We start from the raw sequence: 27,066 nt of genomic DNA, 5'->3' as shown, positions 1-27,066 counted from the left end.
TCCGCCCCCGCCGCTTTATTGACACTAATGAGCAAGTTCTTCCCACCGCTCTCCTGCTTGGAAGTGCTGACAGATCAAGGCAACAAATTTCAATTACAATCCCTAATTTGTGTCCGCAGAGTGTTTTTTTACCCGTGTTAGTCCTCTCTGGCGCATCAGTCGAGGCAGATCTTGGAGCAGTAGGAGGAGGTGGAGGGGTTGGGAGTTAAAGAAGTGAGCTCTAGGCAGAGAGCGAGGGAAAGGAAACTTGGCTGCTGCGTTCCTGCTTCCTCGGATCCCAACGCCAGAGAGAAAGAGGAAACGGCAAATTTGGGGTTTTTTTTTTTTTTTTCTTTTTCTTTTTTTTTTTGCCGGCCGCGGGGAAGGGAGCAGATCTCGGGAGGCGTCGGGAGCTGCAGAACGTTTGGTGGGGCCGGGAAGGCGAGCGCGTGCCTGCGCCCCGGCCGCGGGTATATGAGAGAGGGGTGGGCGGGCGCGGGGCGGCGGGGATGGCGGAGAAGCGGAGGGGCTCGCCGTGCAGCATGCTAAGCCTCAAGGCTCACGCCTTCTCGGTGGAGGCGCTGATCGGCGCCGAGAAGCAGCAACAGCTTCAAAAGAAGCGGAGAAAGCTAACCACGGAAGAGGCGGCCGGGGCGCCGGACGACGCTGGCTGCAGCCGTGGCGGTGGCGTGGGCGATCCGGGCTGCTCCGAGGCCGACGAAGACGCAGCCCCCACGTCGCTGCCAGCCGGGGCGGCGTCCGAGACAGCGCGGGGCTGCACGGACGTGGAGCGGAGCTGTGGCTCCCGCGGAGCGGCGGGTGAGTCGGCCCCTTCCCGTCCCAGCGGCTTCCCGGAGCGTCCCCGCCCGGGTCCCGCGAACCTGAGGTTCGGCGAGGCTCTGCCGCTGAGCCCCGGGTGTCAGGCGCTGACCTGTCGGCCTCGTGCACCGTCCGACCGGGGGTCCCAGCCGGGCCCAGCGTGCTACTGCCACCATCGCCTCTGCGCTCGGGATTCCAGCTCAGGGTGCTGCTTTTCGCCTTGCTAAGTTTTCGGAGTCCCAGGATGGTGCGGGGAGGGCGCGGGCTGAAGCACGGACACCGGAACGGACGCCCCGAAGCCGGGTGTGCCAACCCCGGAGGCTGCGGCGAGCTCGCCCACGCTCTTTCCCCGGGATGCTGAACTAACTGCCCGGGCTCCCGGCGCCCCAGGGCTGGCTTTTCGCCCTTTTGCAGCCGCTGCTCCCTGAGCCTGGAAGGCCAGCAGCCTGGAGGATTGGAGGGATCCGGGTCTGGAGATGTTTCCAGAAGGTGCCTCTGGCCGGGCTCTGAGAGAGGCACGGCGGCTGCCCCGGGTGAAGGGAGGCCCCAGGCTGCCCGGAGCGGGGCGGCGGTGGTGGCCCTGGGACTGTGAGCTCAGGGACTGGTCTCAGACCCAGAAACCTACACGTGTGTGTGTGTGTGTGTGTGTGTGTGTGTGTGTGTGTGTGTGTGTGTGTGTGTGTGTGTGTGTGTGTGTGTGTGTGTTACACCCAAGAGCCGGGGCACAGGCCAGGAGCATGGGGAGGACAAGGCCCTGGCTTTCAGAGATGGGGACTCAGTGGGACCCCGCAGGCCTCAAGGTAGCTCCTACCGCCCCGCGGCCGGACTGCGGACGTCTGTCCTAGGATATGGCCTTGAGATGGTCCCCAAGGCCAGTTCTCTCCCTCACTGCTTCCCCGTCTCTGCCCTCTGCTGTCCAGGCAGCTGTGAGGACGGCTTCCTGCAGGGCGCCTCCCCGCTGGCGTCTCCGAGAGGTTCCCCGAAGGGGTCTCCGGTGCCCGGCCTAGCCCGGACAGGGACCCCGTTGCCCGCGCCGCAGGTCCCGAGGGTGGATTTGCAAGGAGCAGAGCTCTGGAAGCGCTTTCACGAAATAGGCACGGAGATGATCATCACAAAAGCTGGCAGGTAAGCTCGAGCTCCCCAGGGTGCTCATGGATTCTGGCTTCACCCTGCCCATCTCCTGGCCATAGCTGTGACCGATCCAAAAGGGCCCGGGGCAGTAGGCCCTTATTGGAGGCTTGATTGCCATTTTTTTTTTTTTTTTCTGAAGTGCTGTCGATGAACTGGGCCCAATCTTGCTAAAAGTCAGGAAGCTCTTTGTCAATATGGGTGCTACAGCCTTAATTCCTTGAGAAAGGGAGTGCGGGGTTGTTATCCGAGATCATGTGTACCCCAGTCTGCATTTAAGGCTCTAGTTATCCGTTCCGAACTAGGTAATAGATTGATCCTCTCTCGCTTTAGTTATTTTTAATTCTTATTTTCTTTTGCATATTCTAATTTTTTTATTCAGAATTCCTCGGTTGGTCCTAGACTATGAGCTCATGCTGTATTGTGCTATTCTGATATTAGGTAGCCATGGTCATGTTTAATCATGTATTGCTATAAGAATCATTATTATTATTATAGCAAAACACACACACACACACACACACACACACACACACACACACACACACGAAATCTAGCCCATCACCTTAAATTTACTGAATACAAAAACGTTTGGAAGGAAGTTATTTTTTAGGATATGTGATTTGTACATCGTTCGTTAGTCAAATAAATGGATTTGTTGGCCACATCATAATAATTTGAGGTCGGTGAGAGAAATTTGCGCTTTCAAGTTTTCGGCTCATTTAGTGCATGTAGGGTCATGAAACCTAAGAATAATATGTTCCTTTTAAAGGGTCTTTAAAAAGCACACACAACTCTTTCAGGGAGTGCACATGGTAAAAACCTGGGTAGCATAAAAGTATCCAAACTTATTAGAAATTACAAAAACATATTTTATTGAATCCATATGCTACCTTCTGCATTCTCGGGGAGATTTTATTAATGATCCAAATGCGGTCTTCAGCGTCACAAAGCAACAGTTGTCTTATAAAGGATGTAGTTAAAGACCTTTCCTCTTTATCTTACAGGTGCACTGAAAGAACACTTAAACAGCCAGCATATTAAACTGCTCTCATGTTAGTTAATAATCATAGACTTTCCTTTGTCCGGCAGTGGTCTTTAATAGCGCTGTTGTTAAAAAAAAATGTGGTAGATAAATTTGTGTTATAAGGTTAAATTAACAAAAATGAGATTACTTGGCGGGTCCTAGACATAAATCATTAGAAGAAAGTCTCTCTCTCTTTTTTTTTTAAGGGCAAAACTTATGTTGTTTTTAATACACAGTAATGCCATGCTGTATTCCTTGCTTCTGTGCCCCCTTTTAAAAAGGGATTATGTGCATTTACTTCAGCATCTCCTTTGATACACATATCTGGGAAGTCAGGAGAAAATGGAATTTTCGTTTGCTTTAATTAGCAATAATTGTGGTTAGAAAAGAAAATATTTTGGGGGGTTATGGCAGGGGAAGGAAATTCGTAAATATATGTTGTGTTTAGTTTCTGCTTCCAATAAAGAAGTTTTACTATACCTTTCAAATTTAGAGCGCCTTTTGCACTTTACCTTACCGGGCTGCAGACAGGAAGTCCTGTCTCAATAAAGAACATATTGTTTGGTTATAGCATGGCACATTGGCTCCTTGTGGGTTTTTTATAACCCCCTTTAAAATTTCACATTATAATATATTTTATCACTTTCAGAAATTTGAAATTTCTATCAATGATGTATTTCAGTATTTCTAGTAAGATAAATAGGCTTGTTGATTTTGCTTCAAAAGTTGTTTCTTTGGTGTAAAATCCATTTGCTTTTAAGATACATTGATGTTTCAATAAACACAGAACATGTATACATGGTGAAACAAATCACATTTTTAAGGCTGTAGTTTTGATGTAACCTATGCTCTGACACCCAGAGTTATGTTATCTAAGTGAATGTGATAAATTTGTCTACATTAAAATGGAAATTACAGGAGGATTCCTGGCTTTATTCAGTTTCTAGTCTTAATCACAAGCAAAACAAAACCCAACCCCCGTTTCTCTTTCCTTTCCATTACAAACAGGCGCATGTTTCCAGCAATGCGAGTGAAGATCTCTGGATTAGATCCTCACCAGCAGTATTACATTGCTATGGATATTGTGCCCGTGGACAACAAGAGATACAGGTACGATGACCACAAGCAGAGCCTTAGCAACACCAGGACTCTGTGGACGACTGCCTGCCTCATCCATGTCATCGTGATCTTTGTTCCCCAAAGACCACAGAATTTCCAGATTCACGATCTAACTCCCATGAGTTCTAGAAGCTAAAATGGTGCTTCTCCCCTAGTATATTGTAGAAACTCATGGTTTGTTTTGCTTTTGGTAGTTGAAGAGATGTCTTTAGTCTTTGAGACTTCGAACAGGATCACGTATGGCGTTGCTAAGTAAAATATATCTTTAACACTGGTTAGCCGTTGAGTTAGAATTTTGATAGGAATTGTTTAACGCAAGGTTGCAGATACACATTATAGTAAATGTTATCTTTTTGATTTTACGTTAATTTTCTTGTTATGTTAAAAATAACATGTATTTCAGACTTTCGATTTGAAAAAAAGAGTTTACAAGTTAGAAAAATAAAATCTCATAATTCTTTGTGACATTAAATCATTTTCTAAATTTGTAATAAATTGTTATCCCTGGTTTGTTTTTAGGTTGGTAATTGACAATTCTTTAAAATTTTCTATAATACTTGGATTTTGAAACAGAATACATTTGTCTGTGCATCAAGTAAACTCCGAAAAGATAATCAGTTCTTTGTTTTCAAACTGTCTTTGTTTTTACTTAGGCTAGAAAACTAATTAGTGATTTTCAATGACAATGCTTTTCCCTTATTGTAAGAGTTTGAGATGCTAATCTGTTTAAAAGGAAGTTTGAAGAGTTTGGGAGAGCAGGAGATGGATCTCTGTTTGAAAATTTCTTTCTCATTTAGTATCCATCTGAATGAAATGATTGGGTTTCTATCACATTTTAAAAAATGGGTGCTTGTTTTGATAAAACAAGTTTTTGATGTCAAAAATATTCAGATTTAAATTTGTGTATGAGCATATAGAAAAAGTGTTTAATATAGTAGTTTTATTTGTGTTTTCTATTTAAGTTGTATTATTCTAATTAAAAAGTCATTTTAAAAGTTTTGCTTACATTATCTACTGACTAGCAGAAAGTAGACAATATTAAGTTTGTTCATTAAATATACATGATTTAAAACCCATATTCTAATTTGAGTTTTGTGTTGAGGTAGATAATGTAATTCTTAGTGAGTTTCTAAATTACTCTTTTATTTTTCAAGATTCTATTCTGTTTCTTCCTCCAGTTTCCCCCATATACTTTAGATTTTTTATTTTACACAATTCATATTTACTCTCACAGAAAGCAATGAAAATTTAGATCTTAATAGATGAAACTATGAAACACACATTTGCTTTCTTCCATTGCTCTGGAAGATATGTTTAGCTTTGATATTTAGATGCTTTATGAGGAATGTCTATATGTACAATTAATTCTCTTAGAGGGTGTTGGATTTGAACTATTTAATGTGCATAATTTTCAAGGTTTTGATAGAACATTTTTATTTATTTTGGTAGAAACCCAAGTCTTATCTGAAGTGCAGTTTTCTCCCCATGCATCTTTAAGGTTTCTATTTTATTTTCCAACTTTTTTCATCTGTATCAGAAATTATTTTTTGACTTATTCTCTGTCAAAGAAAGGTATTTGATCCATGTTAAAAACTTTATGAAAAATGAATTGTCACAAAAGCTCATAAGTATTTATTTATTAAAACCACACCATAACAATTAAAGGAAGGATTTAAAAATTAATTTAAATGCTGAACATATTTTGCTTCAAGGAAAGGACTTAAAATCTGCAAGGGACATTGAGCTTAAAATTCATCTCACTGAAATGTGTAACTATAGTTGAGACAAAGAGCTTCAAAAAAGATAGATTTAGGGAAATGTTTCATGCTTTTTAAAAAGATGTGTGTTTTTGACACAGGTATTTCTGACATTACCTGAACATTACCATTGTAAATTGTGTTCAGTATCTTAACACATGAGCAGGAGGCAATATATCTAAGTGTATAATCTCACTTCATCATTTCACTGACATGCTAGTTTCTAGTTTTTAAATTCACATTAACATATAATAATCTGAATATTCAGCTAAATTTTAAAATTTTATCTATTTCTGGAAATCTTACTACTTAAATGTTTTTCTTGCTAAGTCAATTTATTTGTGTTTATCTAAAAAACAGAAAAACCTATTGTGGTTCTTAACTGTGAAAATAACAATAATTGGCTGTACTAATCGAATGTGCTTTGTGTGTTGAATATTGGTAGTTGGAAACTAATATTTGCTAACTGAAGTAATTTTCTTAGAATGATCAAGAAAGAGAAGCATGGAAGATTAATGATGCCCTATATTTTATAATCCCTCAAAAATTTAAATTAGCTTCAATTATTTTATCCTCTATTTATAACGTTAAAGAATTGGGGAAAATTATCCTAAATGTTAAAATGATTAACTCCCCCCCCTAAAAAAAACAATGTGGCAGTTTCCTTTCACCTCTCCACTGTTTGTTCCACCAGACTGTACAGAGCCAAAAGGGGAGTGACCTTTCAGGAAGTAGAAACCTTTAAAATAAGACAATGAAATACTCTGAGGTTTACTCAGAGGTGAGATTGACATCTTCATACATAGTGTCTTCATGCCAATGAAATATTCAGATTAAAATATCAGAATATAAGGTATGTCTATTGTAGGTGTAATGCATTAGAGTCAAGATACTTGCTGTTTATGGGAGAGACAACCTGTATATTTTCACTAAGCCATCAATATGGAGTTTACTCTGAATTATCCATAGGCTCCACAGTACAATCTCAAAAGTATTTAAAGGCTTATTTTGGGTGTATAGAGAATTAAGTTTATATTTAGAAAGTGTGCATGTCTGGTCTTAGTTGGTAATTTCAAGAACTGGGGTAGTCCATCCACAGTTTGACTGTTTTGTTTTTGCCTTGTAGGTATGTTTACCACAGTTCTAAATGGATGGTGGCAGGCAATGCTGATTCCCCTGTGCCACCCAGGGTATATATTCATCCAGACTCGCCTGCCTCTGGGGAGACTTGGATGCGACAAGTGGTCAGCTTCGACAAGCTGAAACTTACTAACAACGAGCTGGACGATCAAGGCCATGTGAGTAGACAGCCTCCCAGGCAAGAACCAGCAGGCCACATCACCCAGTGCCTGGTAAAATATGCTAAAATTGCAACACCCCTTTCTGTTTGGTCAGTATGTGAACAGTACATGCCAAACCAAGGGTATATTTGTACCAGAGACCATGTCTATAGCTGAAGTGTCCCATAAAGCATCCAGTAGGTTTAAAGCAGATACTGGCTTTGTATTGGAATGAAGAGACCCAAGACAGAGACTTCTTTTTTTTTTTTTTAAATCAAAACATTTATGTGAAATCCCACGAGGTGCTAATTATTATACTTGAAATGTACTTGGAAGTTTGGTAACAGGAATGATTTATTGTGTCCTCTCTGTATCCAGCTCTTTTCCCAGTGGAGACTCAGGGCAGTAATGACCCGGGCTTATGTTGTTTGTGTGCTCCATCTGCAAGTTCCCAATTGTTTTGTAATGACATCTAATGTGTCGAAGTATATTATAATTCCCTTTACTCCTAAAACTGCTGAAACCTGATATGTGGGACCAGTCCAGCTGTTCCATAAAGACAGTCATTGTTAACAGCTTGCTGACTTTAGGCAAGATCCTACGTTATTGTTTTAATAGCTCACTAACTCTGGGTACTGCTCATTTCTGTTCAAAGCTAGCCTTTCTGTTAGGTGTCTGTTAGTAGAGTTTTGATTAAGAAGAATTGAAATACCTTTACCAACATCCTCATTTCCCAAAGGACAAAGAAGACACCTAGCTTATTCAGAAATAAGTCACTTAAAACTGCAAACTGTAATGAGCACTAATTCAGTGCTTGTGCTGTGGCTTGCAGGTGTCTAGATGAGAACCTTGGGGTATTAACCAAATACAGTCTCTACATGTTAGTTCACAAATAGTAAGATTTCACATGATAGTGTTTCAATGGTTGCCTTTATGATTTAAGTCAGAATCAGAGAGAGAAAACATTTCATTTCTTCATGTATTTTCCATATGACTTCACATTCCTTCTTTTTATTTTGTGCAATTCCATAATCAAGTTGTAACAAGTATCGTTCACTTGGTTTCAGTGTTGAAAAAATTACCAGGTTCCTCTGTCTGACAGAATTATTGTTAGCACACCCATCTGAGGCTCGGGACTATTCTTCTGCCTTTTAGTAGGAAATTTAGACAAAGTGCTATTTGGTGTTGCTTGCTTTCAAAACCTAAAGTATGTTGCACTTTCTGAACTCTATAGTTTAAGAATATATTTTTAAAAAGATAATTGTACCTCAGATCATTTGAATTCTGATAAAGAATTCAAATCAATGTAATCATCTTACAATTCTAATTCTTTTAGTTCCGAGTACTGGCTTTATATATGGTACGTAATATATCGAATTTTATAGAGAGATTTAGAAACCTATGATTTCAGATTTGCAATTTTAACAGATTTTATCTAAAAAAAGATTCTCCAGAAAATATAATATATTTATGTATGTATGCCTAGTACATCTGTACCTACAGAGAAAATAGTTACACATGGACAATTCCTTTACAACAATTCCTTGTATTAACTGTGTCAATACAAGATGTTTGGGTGCTGCTGGTGGGACAGAAACTTCCACCTACAGTTACATATGTGTATGTGAGAGAAAAGAGACAGAGAGAAGAAAGAGACAGAGGTAGGAGAGGGTACAGAAAGAGAGGAGGGGGAGAGAATTACAGAATAAATATGATTATTGGTTCATGTGATTGTGGAAGAGTTGGCCAGTTCCATGTTTTGGAGACCTAGGAAGAGTTGAAGTTGTGACTTGCATTTGAAGGAATCTGTTATCAGAATATTGTCATCTTCCAGGGACTTTAGTCTGTTTTCTCTTAGGGCCTTCAACTGATTGGACGATGGCCACTCACTTCTACAGAGACTCATCTGCTTTCCACAGGGTCTACCGACTGTTTATCTCTAAGCCATACTTTCACAGCAGTATCTTTTGGTGCTGTTGGGCCAAAAATATGGATATTGTGTCCTCGCCAAGCTAACAGATAAAATTAACCATCACACAGTGTTTGTTTAAAACATAAAAGAATAGTTCCAAGTTCAAGTTCAGTTACTTGAGCCTAATCTTGCTATTAGGAAAATTTACAAAAGCGGCAAAGAACAGTCAAAATTAAGGAAATGTTCTGTCTGCTGGTGAAACTTTTCTCTGAAGGTTGTGACGGGATGTACTAAGTTTAATCAAGAGATAGAAAGAATGCTTACAGGGAGCACTGCAAGGGGGAAGGGGGAGGACTGGGTGAAATCGGGACTTTAGGGCATTGCTCTGTGAACGTTATTGCTTGTAGGGCTAGGTACTCTTTCATGCTATTCATTTCACAGATGTGCTAAATGTGATCAAGGACACTGAAGGCAGAGACTGACTGGCTTCATGAGTTTCTTGCCTAGATAGAATGAGAAGGGAGCCTGCAGATTGCTGTCTTGTCTGTTTATAGAGGTACCTCATCCCAGCTCATCCCTCAAACTGGGAGGGATACCAGAAATTTTCTGCTGTGAGCACTGCATTTGATGGCCCAGTGGAAGCAGATTAGAGATTGGGGATGTGCTTGTGATTCTGCTGCCATATGTGACTCGGGTCTCAGAAGGCAGTACTGTCATGGTGGGACCTTAGCAGAGACCTTCAGGGACATTTGCCCTTTTAGCCTTTTGCTTTCCGTCTTTCCACCAATTCTAAAAGAAGTCATTGTCACCTCTAATAAAACTGTATGCACCATAGTTAATTTCCTAAATTCCTTTCCTACTTTTTAATTTCTCAGTGCACGTAAATGCAGCTTTGTGATGGGTGAATTCTGTGGCCCTGGGTGTTTTACTAAGTAAGCATAAGGTGATTGCAGGGATCAAAGTCTTGTAGTCGGTAACTGGACTTTTGACCACATGGGGTAATGTGTTTTCCCCAAAGTAACTTTTCAAAGTAACTCCCAAATACCAGACCTGGTTCAGAAAAGAAAATTAAGGAGGATTCGGAGTGGCAGTATCCCTCAGAGCCACAGCTAATCCTTGAATGTTGTGGTAACTTTGTAGGCCTGATTTGATCCTTGGAGATTCTAGCCAGCTTTCTGCTAGGTTTGGTACACACCTAGGCTGTGTCTTGGGCTGCTCTCGTGCCGGGGGTTCATATGCTTGGGTAACAGTTTCTCACCACATGCATGCTTTCTTATTTTCCTGCAATCTGTCCTCTGGAGGAAAGTATTTCCATGAGCATCTCTCTGAAAAGGAGAAGACATTTGACATTGCACCTTAAATGGCAGCACCATCATACTTAAAGTGCCGGATGCTCTGGCAGTGGTCCCTGCCAAGTAGCCATAGTCATGGGCTTGTGGGAGTGCATGTGTCCCCACTGCTGACAATTTTGTGTCACACATGCCCACACTCTCTATTGCTTCTCCTTGAAAACCCAGACTGGGAAAGCAGGGTGGTGCAGGAGAGGTAGCTGTGCTCTCTCATGGGGAAGGAAGCTGGAATGTTTGAGGACCCCATGTCAGTGATCCCAGGCAAGTCGGCTCCACTCTCTGAGGCCTTGTTTCCTCATGGGTCATAATGGAATTAGAGACCCAAGGAAGCTGGCAAACTTGGAAGTATGTATTTAAGGAGGGCCTGAAACACTATCCTGTAAGAACCAAAAGGAAAACGTCTACTTTGTCTGAGATTGACTGATAAAGTTTCGACACTGCTTAAAGTGAGGCATAGCTGATATTATAATCCATGCAGGAAGTGGGGGTGGGGTGGGCTGGGGTGGGCTGGGCTGGGGTGGGGGGCTTAATCTGGTCATTTGCTAGGCCTAATCCCACCTTTTTTTAAAAAAAATGTATTCTTCTCTCATATATTACAACCTGACCACAGTTTCTCCTCCCTTCTCTCCTCCTAGCCAGCAACCCCCCCACCAAGATCTACTGTTTTTCCTTTCCCTTCAGAAAAGGGCAGGCCTTCTAGGTGTATCAATCAAACAGCTACAAACCTAATACAACCTTGAGAGTTTGTCAGCCAGAAAAAATTTAGTTACCAACAAATTCCACTATCAAGCTGTAAAACTAGAAGCCTTATCTGTCAGACTTCAAGCACTTGTCAGAAAAATAAGTACGCTTCTTTTGATGTAAGTCTACTTTATAATTAATTAATTAATTGGCAGTGTCAGAGGTTAAGCCCAGGGCAAGTGCTTTATTACTGAGCCACATCCAAACCCCTTAAATCCAGTCTTTAAAGTAGAAAAGCATGTATAAGTCTATGAAATGGAACGTACTCTGTGTCTGTGGTCAGAGGTCTGCATTCCTTTTCTAATATTATAGTTAGTCCCCTGCCCAAATCCTGTCCAAATAGAACAGACAGTATAGAAAGTACACACAAGATATGATTATTTGAGTTATAATTATGGTCTCTTTTTAAAAAGGCCAGTGGTCCTACATATCCCACTAAGTAAGGAAAATATTGTTGATTTACTATTACTATAAATGGGACAGTTTGTTGTGTTTATTTATTTAGTGGGTATTCAGGCTGTGCATCCCTGCATGCCATTGCACAAGTCTAGAGGTCAGAGTACACCTTGTAAGAGTCAGTTCTCTCTGTCTACCCTGTGGGGCCCCGAGATGGAAGCTCAGATGGCCAGAGAGCAGAGCCCTCATAAGACAATCCTGTAAACAGGCACTTTGGTCACCTCCATTCCAAGTCACTTCGTCCCAGTGCTCTGAAGTCAGCTGTGCACTTTTTTACTTATTTGAGTGGAATTTTTATGCCTTTGATTTTCTTTTTTTCTGCTCTGGAAATCACTTGTAAAGGGATGGTGATTCTCTCTTGGAGTTTCTAGATGCTGCCATATGTGAGCCACTGACATTTTGATTCTTAGCTTGGCGAGGAGGAAGAGTTCTCCTTCAAACGTTTCAACCCCCAAAGATATCTGTTGCAAGAAGAGAAAGTTAGTTAAACAGAGGAGCGCAAGGTTGAATGAGCATTAAGGTTATCTCTTTAGAAGTGGTTGTTTGCTATTTGATGTTAACGTTGGAAAGAGTATGCCATTACAATAATAAGTCACAGGAAAGGGACTATGCAGTTAGGTTTGCAGGTGGGGACTGGGATACAGGCTGTATCCACAGGTTTAAAACCATTCTTGTGTTCCCGTTATTGGGCCTGGCCTAGGGACTGTGCTTGCTCAGTCGTGTAAATTCGTAAGGGAGGCATGTAGACAGGAAGGGAAAGAAGAATGACTAGGATGATGTGAGCACTTGGAAGTCTCTAGAAACTGTATAACTTTCCATTAAAAAAAAAGTTGAGATTTGGAAATGTCATGCAGAACGCTAAATATTAAACAGCTATGCTTCTACCTGGAAGTGAGGGAATAGAAGGCAGCTTCCACCTCCGATGCTCCCCTCCCTCTGGCATAGCAGAAACAGAGCGAAACAAAACGCTGAAAGGACTTAAACTGCTTTAAGAATAGAAGCTTAGATTCTGATCTCTGTTAAAAACAGATTTAGTGGGTATAATATAGTAATAAGGAAATAAGCAAAAGGCATTCCTCATCCACTGAAAATCTGTTTGCTAGGCTATGCTGATGGTTAGATTCTTAGTAAAATTTCGTTTTTGGATTTTTCAAACTTTTATCCTGGCTCACAGCAAGACTCACCTTTCATAGGACGGCCATGTGCACACCTACTCAAGGCCCACAAAAACTTGAAAAAAATATTATGTATCTCTAGTACAAGGCAGCAATTGTCTACTGCTGCATTTTATAATTTTATTTATTTATTTTTTTGTCAAAGCTACTAATAGTTCATTCAAATTCTGCCCATAGTCCTAGAAAGAGGCAGCGGATGGATGGCTGCCTGTGTGCTTACCCCTTTTGCATGTTCTTGTATTCACCCCAGCCTCCCTCAAAGGCATGCCTGGTTGGCAAGATCCTTAGATCTCCTTCCCAAGTGTGTCTGCCATTGACACAAAGAAAACCTCAGGGAAAAAACAAAAACAGAGCTGCAGACTGCAGTGTTGGCTATTCCAAGAGAAAAGGCTCGTGACAACAAACACATTCTCGAAGTACATGGCTGTTTATGTTTGAGATGACCAAAGGCTCTGAAGGTGGCTTATTAAACTGCCTGCATTAGGAACTACTGAAGCACGCCAAACACTGTGTAGAAAACACATGTAGAAAACACATGACTTTTGCTTAGGTGTTTTCCTTCTAGATTCATAGTAACAAAACTTTGAATTTAAAGGTTAGAGTTCAGAAAAGCTGAACACTTGTTAGCTAAAGTAATTTATGAATATCTGAATATAGACTCCAAGAAACAAGTAAAAAAAAAACCCTGCTGTTCGTGAAAGTATTAAAACATAAAAGGCATATATATGCACATAAATTCGTGCACACTCGAGCACACACACACACACACACACACACACAACCCCTTTCAGAGGTGATCACTGTTCACATCTCTGTATGAGCCCACTGTACTCTTTTAATAAGCCATAAAATATATCTAAACAATTAGGTACCATTTTATTATTTTAAGATGAAAAACAAAGCCAGAAGTGGTAACGCACACCTTTAACTCAAGCACTTGGGAGGCAGAGGCAAGCAGATCTCTGAGTTCAAGTCCAGTCTAGTCTACAAAGTGAGTTCCAGGACACCCAGGCCTGTTACACAGAGAAACTCTGTCTCAGAAAACCAGAAAAAAAAGAGAGATTAAAAAGCAAGTTTATTGTATGACTGAAATTTGCCTAATCAGCATTAGCAACAGCTTGTGTCACCACATCTCATGTTGTAAATTCCTGTTGGTAACTACTACTCTACTTATGTAAGTGGCTTCTAGTTCTATTGTCACACATTATGAGATACACATTTGTTATATGAAAAAGATTTTGTGAACCTGATGCAATTAGGACAAATCTAAGTGGGATTGTGGAGACCACATGAGAGACTCAGGGCAGGGTAGGGTAGGGTTTCCATTCTCCGGTCTGAGATTTGAATGGGAGCATGGGCATTCTACTCTTCCGACAAACCAGAGATTTTGCAGAACAAACACAGGAAGACAGTGGGTGTCCTCAGTATGTGTGCACTATCACCGAAGAAGGAACAATTCCCTTGGAGTTTGAAAATCTTTGTGTATCCTTTAGGAGATGGATTGTACAATGGTACAATCATTTCAATCTTTTTGTTTTGTTTTGTTTTGTTTCATTGGTATTGACTCTGGTCTAATTTAGCTTAGTATGAATAAAATATTAATGATTATATTATTGCATTTTAAGTAATAGAAATTTGATGTTGACTTCACATGGCTACAGTGAGGGTTTCATTAAAGTGATTTGTATTTTTATATAAACGTTAGGGATGTCTTCCTAGCCTTTTCCTGCAGCTTTGCTATATTTTGTTAAATTAACTTCCTGCATCTTCAGAAATGCAACTTTCCTGCAAGAATTTATTTCCCATGGTATATATTTGTTCATGCCCTCAAATTGGGAGTGGTTCCTGTTTAATGTGGTTTTCTTTCCTTGATCTAGATTATTCTTCATTCTATGCACAAATACCAGCCACGTGTGCATGTCATCCGTAAAGACTGTGGGGATGACCTTTCCCCCATCAAGCCTGTTCCTTCTGGGGAGGGAGTGAAGGCTTTCTCCTTCCCAGAAACAGTCTTCACCACCGTCACCGCGTATCAGAATCAGCAGGTATTGCTTTCAGCAGTCCTCTTGCTAGACTCCTGCTTTCCATATTGCTGCAGCCAAATGTCAGGAATTACCATGAAAACATTCTCTATACATGATACTCAGTGCATGCATGTGTGCACACAGTGACAACTCCTATTCCGTCAATTCCCAAGCAGACTAATCTAGTGATGACTTAAACCGAGCATATGTCTTGCAATTAGCAGTGTAGTTTTACTTCCCATCTTGAGATATTGAATCATAGTGTCATAATTAAAATTAGAAAGCATGTCATTTGCCTAGAAAATTGACATATAAAGTATGAAAACTGAGTTGTATCATAGAGCATGAGATGGGGTTTTAATACCACAGCCCATGAATTATAAGAAAATATTCAGCAGGAGGATTTTTTCCTATACATTCTTTTTGTATATTTTAAAGGGCTTTTTCATTTAACCATAATTTAAACTATTGTACAGGGCATTATGCAATATGCATTACAGTCCGAGAGATCGGCAATTTTGAAGTGATGCTTTTATAAAGGTTTAATTTGAAAAGTGGAATGTTTCTTTTCTAAATTGGCAAATGGTTGTGTTTCTTTAAGGTTGTTTTACAAGCATCAAGAGTGTGATTGTCAAGCTACACACACACACACTTTTGGCACATTGTGATGCCGGGTATACCAACAAATCAGTCAAGAGTCAACAAATTAGAATGAAAATGGACAATGCTACCACATTCAGTTTTTAATTTTTTAGAGCTATCATTTTTAAGAATTTAGGAAATTGATAAAGACTCTTCTGATTAATATCAATGTGATTTCTGTAGCCTGTGTTCCTGCACCATTGTATGTAACTTTTAAAATATTTCTTGAAAAGAAAACATAAAACTGGGGTATTAACTGTATATAAGATGCTATAATAATCAAGTGAGGTGTTTGCACAAAACTCAGTATGGCATACATTATCTATGTTGAATTAATTGATAATATTAGTGCTAAAAATAATGATATAATAGAGCTATATTTTTGTTTAGAAAGGTGCTATTGTATAAATCTATATTCTTATAACTAACTTCTGAAATATTTAATTTATTTAACATTATTTACATATAACTTAAATGAACAGAGTTGAGCTTTAATATCATCTGTAATAGAATTCCCTTCAGTGATAGAATGGCATTTATGATAAATTAATCAGCAAACTTTCATAATATCCTTTTTAATGTAGTTATAATCATATACCAAGACAATATCCTATGGGACTTGTGTGTCTGCAGTATTGTAGTGCTGATGGGGCTGAGGTCATGCACAGGCCAGCTGGGGAGACTCCAGGAAGGCCTTCCATCTCCACGATGCCAGTCTCATTCTTAGCAGGTTAATGTAAGCACAAACATGTTCATTAACGTCATAGATTTCATGAAGACCAGGAATTTAGAAAAGCAAAATACAAGGAATATGCTCTGCATTCCTCAGATCTACCAAGAAACAGAAGTGTTACTTAAAATGTCAAGTTTAGGATGGCATGAGTCCAAACCAACATTAACGGAGATGGTGTTCCTTTCTTTTAAACTTTGAGATCTTAGTGGACAAGAAGCCAGTTTTGAGGCAACAACTTGAAACTAGTTAAAGTTAAGTAATTTTAAATTAGCATTTATTTCTGCCACTTTAATATAATTTTGTTCTGTTAGTAAATTTAAGACACAGGTACCTCTGTTTAGATATTTTTTATAGTTTGGTGACCGGTTAGTACTGCATAGGTAAGAGATAGAGGAATAAACTTAAGGGTAAGGGAGAGACAAAGAAAAATGCTGTGGCAATAAAGTTAGGGAGCATGGAGACTCCAGATTATGAAGAAGGGAAACAAGCTCATAGTTTGTCAATAAATGTAGGCTGCTGGGTGATCCCTGGTTCCCAGCACTACAAGATAATCGGAGTTTCAGTTTGAGAGGATGGTCAAATACGACAAAGCGGCAGGAGGCTATTCAGGTTCCCTCTGCAGGCCTTTATTAAAACAAAACAAGCCTTTATTTTCATATTAAGATGGAAAATGAGTGAAGAAGTATCTCTTTCATAGCAGGTGGCTGCTCTAGATGACTTCTGAAATCTTACCTTCACTGCCAGGATATTAAAACATATGAGACAGGAACACAAAAGAACCTTCTGTTCATTTTTGGATTGGTGGTAGTTCTACAGTTATCGACTTTTAAATAATGCCCTGTGATGTTTATGTAAGATTTAATGTGATTTCCTTTTTACTCTGCAGATCACTCGCCTTAAGATAGACAGGAATCCATTTGCTAAAGGTTTCCGAGACTCTGGGAGGAACAGGCAAGTCCTAGTGAAATTTCCTGGTTGTTCTAGTAAATATATTTAAAGTTTTAATGTGATGTTTTTCCATCACGAGCTTAAGGGTTAACAGTAAACATAGGGTTGGAATCATTTCTGATGAGAATTTAAGTCGGTAAACACTAGTGTGTCTTGGAGGTAACGTAGGTATAGAGTGTAGTCATGCCCTAAAATGGACTTTAATCAGTGAGGCTGGGGTGAAGATGCAAGCTCTTGGCATGTAGAGTGCATGCTATTTCTGGAGAGGCCATGGAGGTTATCTCTTACGGCCCATGGGCCTTCATTGTCTGAGAAACTGTCCTTTCTGCCTCTTCTTTTTGTTTAGAATGTTCTTAATGATGACACACTGTCTATTGATTCTGTCCGAAGAGTCTCTTATTAACTCCGATTTTCAACTGGAATATGAAACCGTTTCACATTGCCAAGAGACCTGATCCTCTTCAGTTTCCAAATTTGTCCTTGGCTCTACTGACAGCCACACACTTGTTTATTATTTTTTTTTCTGTGTTGTGTTTTACAGTGTTTGCACTAAGTGGGATAACTACACCAATTAATTTCACTCTATTACTTTTATCAAGGAGATGATCATCTGGTGTATTTGCTGCAAGATTCTAAATTTATTGATGTGGCTCTATCCCAGTACAGTTCAGTGTTACATTTTCTAAAATACTGCTAGTCATAGAGGGTGATAATAGAGGAATATTCTCTAAATGTACTTTCTGGTAAGGCTTTGCTATGCATACTTCTAAATACATTTTTATAACAAGAGGGATTTGAACTTTATTACTTCACTCACCAAATCATTCTGATAGGTTTTGAAATTGGTATTGACTAGGATTGTCTACATGAACTGAAACCCCTCAATTATCAAGAAACAATTTCACTTGAAAATTTAGAAGGAAGAGCTATCAGGTAATGGTCTAGCTTTTCTGGTGTTTTTAGCAGACCAGGTAGTCAAGATAGGTGACAGACAGGTCTCAAAATGTGCTTAGTTGCTAAAGAGACTTGGTGTCATCCTCATTTACATTGGCATTACCTAAACAACGCATGCACATGCATGCACCATTAAAGTACTAAAATGCAACTAAGAGTCAGTGAGACTAGAGTGACCTTCCAATTAGTGTTAGGAGGATCAACAAGACTGATCAATAGGAGAGTTTTCTGAAGTGCTTCACTTTATGAGATGGTTTGCAGGTATTAACAAATTCATCTCCTGCATTGAAATTGCTTTACATCTTTTGGGAAATGTTTCAGTGTGGTGAAAAGTTGTGCCTGGAGGTTGTTTTGTTTTTGTGTTTGTTTTTTTCAGGGATGTTTTTGAAAATTGAGTGAAAACCATAGTTTAGTAGCCCTAAAATCATGAGTGCAGTGGCAGAAGGGAACCTGTAAGATGACTTTTTCTGCCTTGGGAGATGCTTGGGTGAACCCATCTTGTGAATTTAGGTTACATCAGAACAACATTTTAGAGCCTTGCATTGGCTTTAGTTATTTTTTGCTTCTTAAGCAGAAAAGCAATGTATTAAAACTCCCATAGGAGGGCCACACTCAGGCTTTGAGAGTAAATACCAGAAACCATGCTCAAGTTGCTGTTTAGTCTGGGAAAGATGCAGCTGCTCCTGACTCTGGAGAGAAGTTCACTTGTGAGGCAATGGCTTATGAATAGTCTTAAAGTATATTTTGGACAAAAAGCAACAAGTGAAGCCTCTATAAGAAGCTAGATGATGGGTTCATAGGATAAATTTTGAGGAGGAATTCTAGCTATGCCAGCATAAAGAAAGATTTGGTTATTTAAGTTGTGCCATTTAAAATACTCATTGTCATGGGTGAAAGTAAACCACAAAGCCTGTTGTTCAGTTTGGAGGCCACAGGTCTGACATGGATTGCGTTCCCTTCTGGCTGTTTGGAAGGAAATATGTAGGCTAGGTATCAAATGGTGCTTTACATTATTTCTTTTGATTCTAATAAAACCTGTAATATTTTAAATCAACACACAGAAGTAGAGGATTATATTTTTACACTCTGAATTTGGTTAAAATTCAAAATTCTTAGTTTTCTCCAAGTGATCGTCTTATTACAGGCAAAGTGTGTTGTGTCTGTATAAAGCAGTGAGTGGTTCTCAACTTGTGGGTCGCAAACCCTTTGAGGGTCAAATGACCCTTTTACAGAGTTTGCTTAGGACCGCAGAAAAACACAGATGTTTACATTTTGATTCATAACAGTAGCAAAATTACAGTTATGAAGTAGCAATGAAAATAATTTTATGGTTGGGGGTCACCACAACATGAGGAACTGTATTAAAGGGTCGTAGTATTAGGAAGGTTGAGAACCACTGCTCTAGAGCTTTTTGGTTAATGAAATAAAGTTTCCATCGTTTCTCATGAAATGCTGCTCCATATTAAAAAAAATGACCTTAACAGTGTGAAAAATTCTGTCAATTTAAATAGTTCGAAGTTATGCATTCTTGTCCTTAAAATATTAAAAAGATCCTGTGTTCCATGTGAGGCTTCATTGAAGGTATAGTGGCTTTGAGGGCATAGAAGAACGTAATATTTTTTCATATATTAATAGAGTAAAGTCTATGAAAACTGCCCACAACATTCCTTTATTTTTCCTGGTTCTGCTATGTAGTTTTACTGCTTTTAAAAACATAATTGTATTTTTATTTTCCTCATACTTGAAATAAACAAGTTGATCAGGACACAAAATAAACACAAGCATGTGATTGCTGAAGTTTTATGAAAACAATTCTGCTTAATTAAAAAGTGTCCTTCTTTGGCTACTCCAGGCTCTCCTCATGGCTCTGCAGCCCGTTTTACAGCAATCAGTAGCTTCAGCCCTTGAAGCCCTCCTGCAGGCATTTGCTATGTGAGAGTGAATTTATGTGCTGAGAATAGCTCCATTCCGCAGTTAGGCCTTAGGTTTGACCCTATAAAAGGTTTTACTCAGGAAGGTACAAAAATTTCTTCTCTTAAATACTTCAGGAAAAACATAACCATTTTACTAAATAAACTCAGCCATTTGATAGCATAAATGAGGGCGCTGGTAAATGTGGAGGTTGCTCGAAGGCACCTTGTATAAATTATCGCCTTGGCTACTCTCCTGCAGGAGGGGCCTTTCATCTTCCCGTTAACTAGATGGGAAAAGTCTCCATTACTGGAGAAAATGAAGGCTTTTTAACAAAAGTCCAGATTCAACTAATAAATATTTTATAACTGTTTCCTGCAAAATATCTGAAATCCTTTGTGGAATTGGCAGTGTGAAGTAATAGCCTCGGGCAACATATCAATAGCTCCCAATCAGAATGCTTGTAGTAGATGTGTCCCCTCTAAGCCATCACTTTAAACATAGGGTTATGTGTTTGCTATGCTCAGCAACATCTCCCTACGAATTTGATTTGTAGATTTGAAACATAATTCAGGTTACATTGCTAAAACAAATAAAGCAGCAAAAACACATCTATCTAGTTCAGAAACTTCTGGTTTTAGTAAAACTATTTCATAATGACATTGGTATTTTTACTATTCCAAACTACCTTTATCAAAGTTAACCTGTGTGAGCTGGCAGTTTGTTTTTAAATAAAGGTGTGTATTAGTATTCTCTAACAAAAAAAAATTTCTATTCTCTTGAAAGCAGTAAAGATTTAGCATTGGTTTAAGCTATATACGGAGAGACCATCAAAGCAATACCCAACTTTCATTAGTTCAGTATTAAATACAACCCACAGGTATCCCCGTATTGAGACAGATCAGGCCCACACACTGCATAGAAAGGGATATTTTACCATATAGAAAATATAATTGAGTTGTATGACCTCCAGGATTTGACTTATAGTTTGGCCACAGGTATGGTGTCTGATTTACAAAAAATAAAGTAAAATAAAAACCCGTTAGAATGAAATGAATTATCCTGGATATAAAAGGGCTTCAGTTCTTCATAGTTCAATCTTCACTTCTCAGGAAGCTGAAGTCCAGGGAGGGCAAGTGAGTTTGAGTGACTTGTAGTCGCTGGTTCTTCTGACCCCAGGCTATTATTTTTACCCAAAGCAGTCTTTTCTGTGGCACGTGATTATGTCAGAGGTCAGACTCCATTCTTCCCACCCACATAGCCCAGGAGAAACGGCTGGGGTTGTTTTCCCTGTGGCAGATTGGCTTGCATCTGTATGGGCTGGCGATACCTCCTCTGAGACTAAAGAAATTAGTAAGAATGTGTAAAACCTGGATGCAGAAGGATGGCAATGTGAGGTAGTTTTCCTGCATACATCGTTCCTGCTCTCTGAGGAGCTTTCACTGTGTTGGCGAGGTCATATGACTGGCAGGAGGTTTTCTCTAACCTTAGTTCTTAGTTAATGGTTTGTGAGTACAGGGAGGCAGCAGCTGAGTTGAAAATAGTAAGAAATGCAACAGTTATATGAAATGTCCAGATAGTTGGTATTTTGCCCAGATGAAGGGTTTCTGTTCCTGTAGTGCTGAGGATGGTCCCAGGACTCTCTGTGCATGCTAGGATGCACTGGATGGTTTTGGGGGCAACTTGATGAGCTAGAGTCGTCAGAGAGGAAGGAGCCTCAGCTGAGGAAATACCTCCATGAGATATCCAGCTGTAAGGCATTTTCTCTATTAGTGATCAATGAGGGAAGGGCCCAGCCCATGGTGTGTGGTGCCTTCCCTGGGCTGGAGGCCCTGGGTTCTATAAGACAGCAGGCTGAGCAAGCCATGGGAAGCAAGCCAGTAAGCAGCACCCCTCCATGGTTTCTGCATAAGCTCCTGTCTCCAGGATCCTGCTCTGCTTGAGTTCATGTTGTGACTTCCTTGAGTGATGAAGAGCAATGTTGAAGTGTAAGGCAAATAAACCCTTTCCTCCTTCCCACCTTGGTTTTTTTTTTTTTTTTTTTGGTCATGTGTTTTGTTACGTAATAGAAACCCTGACTAAGACATGAGATAAGTGGTAAATTACTGAGATGCATCCTGGCCCAGACCATGTTATCTTTCTAACAAATTTCTTAGAGTTGAAGGCGGGCAGTGAGATTCCAGGCTGTTTTGAGAATGGCTAATTTAGAGAAAGGCTCAACCCCAGATCTCAGATTGTATTCTTTAGCCAGCACATATAAGAGGGAAGGAAGACTGAATCACTTGTGGTAGGAAATTATTTATGTTTGCATTTAGAGTAGTTGCTTTTGTTTTGAAATATACGGATGAATTGTAAATCATCTGCAACCAAATTGACACTTTACACATCAATTCATTGTGCATGGCGAGGCTGTACAATAACTTACAATGTTGATACTAATCTGTGGCTCTGGAGATCACCTCCTCCTACCTTCTGCACACTGTGCAAAGCAGAGTGGGAGATCAGTGCTGCCCCCTCCTGGCCTAGCCTGGTTAGTAGTGGGGACCGCGCCAGAGCAGAAGTCGGTTTTCCTTGACTTCCTCTGAGCTAACTATTGATGTACTAAATGATGGGCAGAAATGTCCCTTAGAAAAGAGAACATGACCTAAAGATGTTTTTGTAACTGTCTCCTTCTTCATCAGAGGGCAGACTCCTATGACAGAGAAAGAGGCTCCAGAGTACTACAGAGCTTTGGCCTCACAGTAGCCAGGATGGACTCATATCCCCAGGTCCATGTGTTAGCTTAGGGTCCTAGAATGCCAGCAGGCATCTTGGTAGGTTCCCATTTTCTTCCTGCATCCCTGTGCACAGCATTTCTTGTTGCCCGTGGCAATCACCTAACCTGCCACCAAGTGTAGAATGTGTAGGGCATTGCCAATACCATGCTGTTTATTCAGATGCTTAGTATTAGTGAAAACTCCAGCTCTTCCTAACCAGACTCTGTTTGTCCTGACCTTTCCATGTAGAATGGGATTGGAAGCCCTGGTGGAGTCATATGCATTCTGGAGACCATCACTACGGACTCTAACTTTTGAAGATATACCTGGAATTCCAAAGCAAGGTAATTCAGTCTCCTGGGTCATATATGCAGAAAAGGCTGAGGTGTAAGAGATGCACACTTTGTTATTTACACCCACGATGTTGACTTTATCATCAGCATCCTCTGACTCCAGGGCGTATTCCTTTTCTGCATAACAGGAGAGAGGTCAGGAAAGATGGTTGTCCTGTGCTGTTAGAGGTTAAATAATACATGTTTTAGCTTACCTTTTCCTTGCAACATTCATCGAGCCATGCGATGTTGGGCTCTGAAGCCAGGTGTACTCTACAAGAAATTGCCCAGTTGCCCATACCTGTTCCTCATATTCATCTATTATTAGGATTTCTTATTGGGTCTGTGATGAGATCAGACCATTTTGAGCTCATTTCTCACAAGCCCTGGACTTGTATGTCCTTAGAGAAAGGGGCCATCCTTGTTTGCTCCAGTCTGCTTAGGAGGTAGACTCTTAGGTCAGGCAAATTTTTACCAGGATCCTGCCAGCTCCCAGTGAGAATTTCACATACTCAGGTTTTGGGCTTTTATATAAAGGAGTGCAATGAAATACTGTTGCTAGAATAATGAAGGTTTTACAGCCCTTTGGAATTCTCCATTCTTCTTAAGTTATGTCAGGTTTGCAAGCATCAGTTGACTAGCAAATCCAGAAAAGGGAGCTGGCAACCAATAGAAGGGAGTTGCTATTGATTGTTTGCAGGGTTAACCCACCCTCTTTGAGAGTCATAGTATGTTAATTTCTTAGACCTTTGCTCTGTGTTGCATGCTATTTGCCAACCTGTTTTCTAGCTGGAATTGAGATTTTTGAGGGACAAAGTGATAGCGTAGCAGAACCCTGAGTGGTACAGCCATTGATGCACAGTAAGAAGCTACAGATGCACACGAGGTGTGGCATCCTAGACCCAGGGATTGAATTTGGGTTATTGGGCTTGGCTGCAATTATTATTACCCTTAGGTCCCTCTTACCAGCCCTTGGTTTAAAAATATTGAGAAAATGTTATGTTTAAGCTACTTAATCTGAGTTCTACGAAATGAATTGATTGAAAGCTAGGCCACCTCTCACCTTTGCAGTTCCTCCCTCTTGAAACAAGCTTTACGTATCACATACTTACCAAATTTAAAGAGAGAGATGGCAACTGGAGGCATGCTTTACACTGCAACTTCTTTTTATAGGAAATACAAGTTCTTCCACTCTACTCCAAGGTACCGGGAATGGTGTTCCTGCCGCACACCCTCACCTGTTGTCTGGCTCCTCCTGCTCCTCTCCCGCCTTCCATCTAGGGCCGAACACCAGCCAGCTGTGTAGTCTGGCTCCAGCTGATTACTCTGCCTGTGCCCGTTCGGGCCTCACCCTCAACCGCTACAGCACATCCTTGGCAGAGACCTACAATAGGCTCACCAACCAGAGCAGTGAGACCTTTGCTCCACCCAGGACTCCCTCCTATGTGGGTGTGAGCAGTAGCCCATCTGTGAACATGTCTATGGGTGGCACTGATGGAGACACCTTCAGCTGCCCGCAGAGCAGCCTGTCCATGCAGATTTCAGGGATGTCCCCTCAACTCCAGTACATCATGCCATCGCCATCCAGCAATGCCTTTGCTGCTAACCAGACCCACCAGGGTTCCTACAACGCTTTCCGGTTACATAGTCCCTGTGCCTTGTATGGATATAACTTCTCCACGTCCCCCAAACTGGCTGCCAGTCCTGAGAAAATTGTTTCTTCCCAAGGAAGTTTCTTGGGGTCCTCACCAAGTGGGACCATGACTGATCGGCAGATGTTGCCCCCCGTGGAAGGAGTGCACCTGCTTAGCAGTGGGGGCCAGCAGAGTTTCTTTGACTCCAGGACCCTAGGAAGCTTAACTCTGTCATCTTCTCAAGTGTCTGCACATATGGTCTGATGAAACCTTTAAGTTAAACTAACTACATTTGAATCTAATGGATCTTTCTTAGTTTTGAAGGAGGCCACATGGAAAATATGTACATATAGTAGAAAATGAAGGCTCCCTGAGGATTTTTACTTTCTCCTGGCAAGACTGTAATTATCTATGGCATGTATATATGCTATATATTCACAGCATGTAGTATCCTGAAGGCTTCTGACTGCCATGTTTATCCAGTGTTGCAGAATATTAACTACATATACTGTGTTTATCCAGAACAACCAGACTCTAAAAGCAAAACGATACACTTGAATGTTGGTAATGATACTAACCAAAGACTTTTCTAATGCTCCCATGCAAAGTGATGGGGTCCATTACTGCAGTCTGACACATACCTAACCAAAGATTTGTAACTTCATCTATCAGAAGAGTGCTCTGAGCAGTTTGTATTTGAGTGTTGGTAGCAATTGATTTCTATTATTCTTGGACATGATGTGAGACTCTCCAGTGCAAATGCCAGCTAATTATTAGTGTATTTCTGAGATATCTACAACAATAAAGGCTTAGCTTTTCATTCCTGCTTATTCTTATTTACTGCAGACCTTGGACCTAAAAATCCATAGCTTGACTGATGGTTTTTTTTCCTGAAGGAAGGTAGAGGAGACCCTTGTGACTTTTCACTTTCTATTGGACAAAAAATCTTAATTACCTGCCAAAAATTACATCTGTACTATTTTAAAATTGTTTCCCCACTTCATTTAGTTGATCAAGAAGGCCATTAAAAATTTCCTGTAAACATTTTTAAGTTCGAGTTTTCACCAGGGAAGGGGTTGGATAGTATGGTATGAGGAATTGCAAAAAAGAAAATAAGTCGACCTCAGATTCTTTTGTCTCAACGAGTAATGTCTATTTATTTATTAATTTTAAATTAGAGGAATAATGTTATCCACCCCTAGGCCTTTGTGTGGCTTGTTTTTTAGATTTAGGATCATTCTCTATCTTTGAGCTGCCTGACCCCTGGTCTGTGAGTAAGGAAAAAGCATTTCTGCCACTTATTTATGTCTCATAACTCCTACAAATTGAACAGTTCCCCCTCCCTAGCCTTATCTCCCTGTCTGACTCCTTTTCCAAAGCAGACAGGTCTTGCCTTTATGGTGCTAATGCTGCAAGGAATTTCAGAGGGTTATCTCCAGCAATCTGTCTTGTGCTTGTAGTCAAAGGCCAAAGTCCATTACTAGAAAGGCCTCCAAGGAGGACCAAGGAGGAAGATACTCATTATGATAAGTGAGCTATAAAACTTTTAACCTCAATAGCATTTTAACTTTGGAAGTGAAGAAATGAAAACAGGATTGACTTTTAAAAGTGCCTAAAATGAACACATGACAAGTTCAAAATAAGGAACTTTGATAGTAGATCATGAGATAAACAGAAAAAAGTGAAGCATGCAGGATGGTGCACAGTTCCTTGTGTTGAGAAACTAAAGTGATGTGTCTGCCCAGCTGCTCCTTACATTTTGTGTACATCAAATGAAAAGAATGCTTTCCTTTTGTTTATTCATAGGCTTGCTCTATATTGTCCCTAATTTGGATGGGGAAGGAGCCTCTATCCCAGTTTACTTTTTTACTGAACAGGATCATTGTTGGATATTTAGGGGAATGTTATGTTTAGACAGAACACATTCTGGACTTGTCTCTGTTTATAGATACCGACAAATTTCACCATGGATTTTATAAGGAGGTCATCAAGTTAATAGCAATTTGAAAATCTAAGATTAGCATCAAGGAGCATGAAATATGTGCAGTAGGTAGCTCTAGCTAAGGTTTTATGCATGGTCTTGCTAACTTGGCAGAGATTTGGAAAAAAGACTTTACACCAAGTGGAACATTTTTCTTTTTGTTGTTGGTAATTTGAGATGACATTATCATCTGAGTAGACATTTTTAAAAATTGTTTTGGTAAAATTTAGAAATATTGCACCAATGCTGTTTCTTTTAGGTTTTGCTGTAAATAATAATAACCATGTCACTCCAAAGACTAACCTTTTATTATTGTACTAAATGACATATATACATTGATAATTATAATTATCTGTATTTTATTAAGAAGTGCTTAAGAAATTATATTAAAGTACATTATTGAACCTTT

General features: G+C 40.2%; 1 protein-coding gene across 1 annotated transcript; it reads left to right on the top strand.

Moving 5' to 3' along the window:
- On the top strand, positions 1–27,066 carry Tbx18 (T-box transcription factor 18). Its single transcript, XM_027410992.2, has 8 exons — positions 1–798; positions 1,719–1,923; positions 3,962–4,063; positions 6,956–7,127; positions 14,620–14,787; positions 17,028–17,092; positions 22,960–23,054; positions 24,216–27,066. Exons 1-8 carry the CDS (start codon positions 489–491, stop codon positions 24,938–24,940), a joined length of 1,842 nt encoding a protein of 613 aa, XP_027266793.1. The 5' UTR covers positions 1–488; the 3' UTR covers positions 24,941–27,066.

The sequence above is a fragment of the Cricetulus griseus genome, chromosome 4 (assembly GCF_003668045.3).
Source record: "Cricetulus griseus strain 17A/GY chromosome 4, alternate assembly CriGri-PICRH-1.0, whole genome shotgun sequence".
Taxonomy (NCBI): Eukaryota; Metazoa; Chordata; class Mammalia; order Rodentia; family Cricetidae; genus Cricetulus; species Cricetulus griseus.
Note: the sequence above shows the minus strand (reverse complement) of the source record. Positions and strands in the feature narration are given on the sequence as shown.

Bases quoted from the DNA above. Each gene is read 5' to 3' on its own strand.
- Tbx18 (XM_027410992.2), top strand. From the start codon at position 489: ATGGCGGAGAAGCGGAGGGGCTCGCCGTGCAGCATGCTAAGCCTCAAG. The intron at 17,093-22,959 runs GCAAGTCCTAGT...CTTTCCATGTAG, and splicing joins CGAGACTCTGGGAGGAACAG to AATGGGATTGGAAGCCCTGG. The intron at 23,055-24,215 runs GTAATTCAGTCT...TTCTTTTTATAG, and splicing joins ACCTGGAATTCCAAAGCAAG to GAAATACAAGTTCTTCCACT.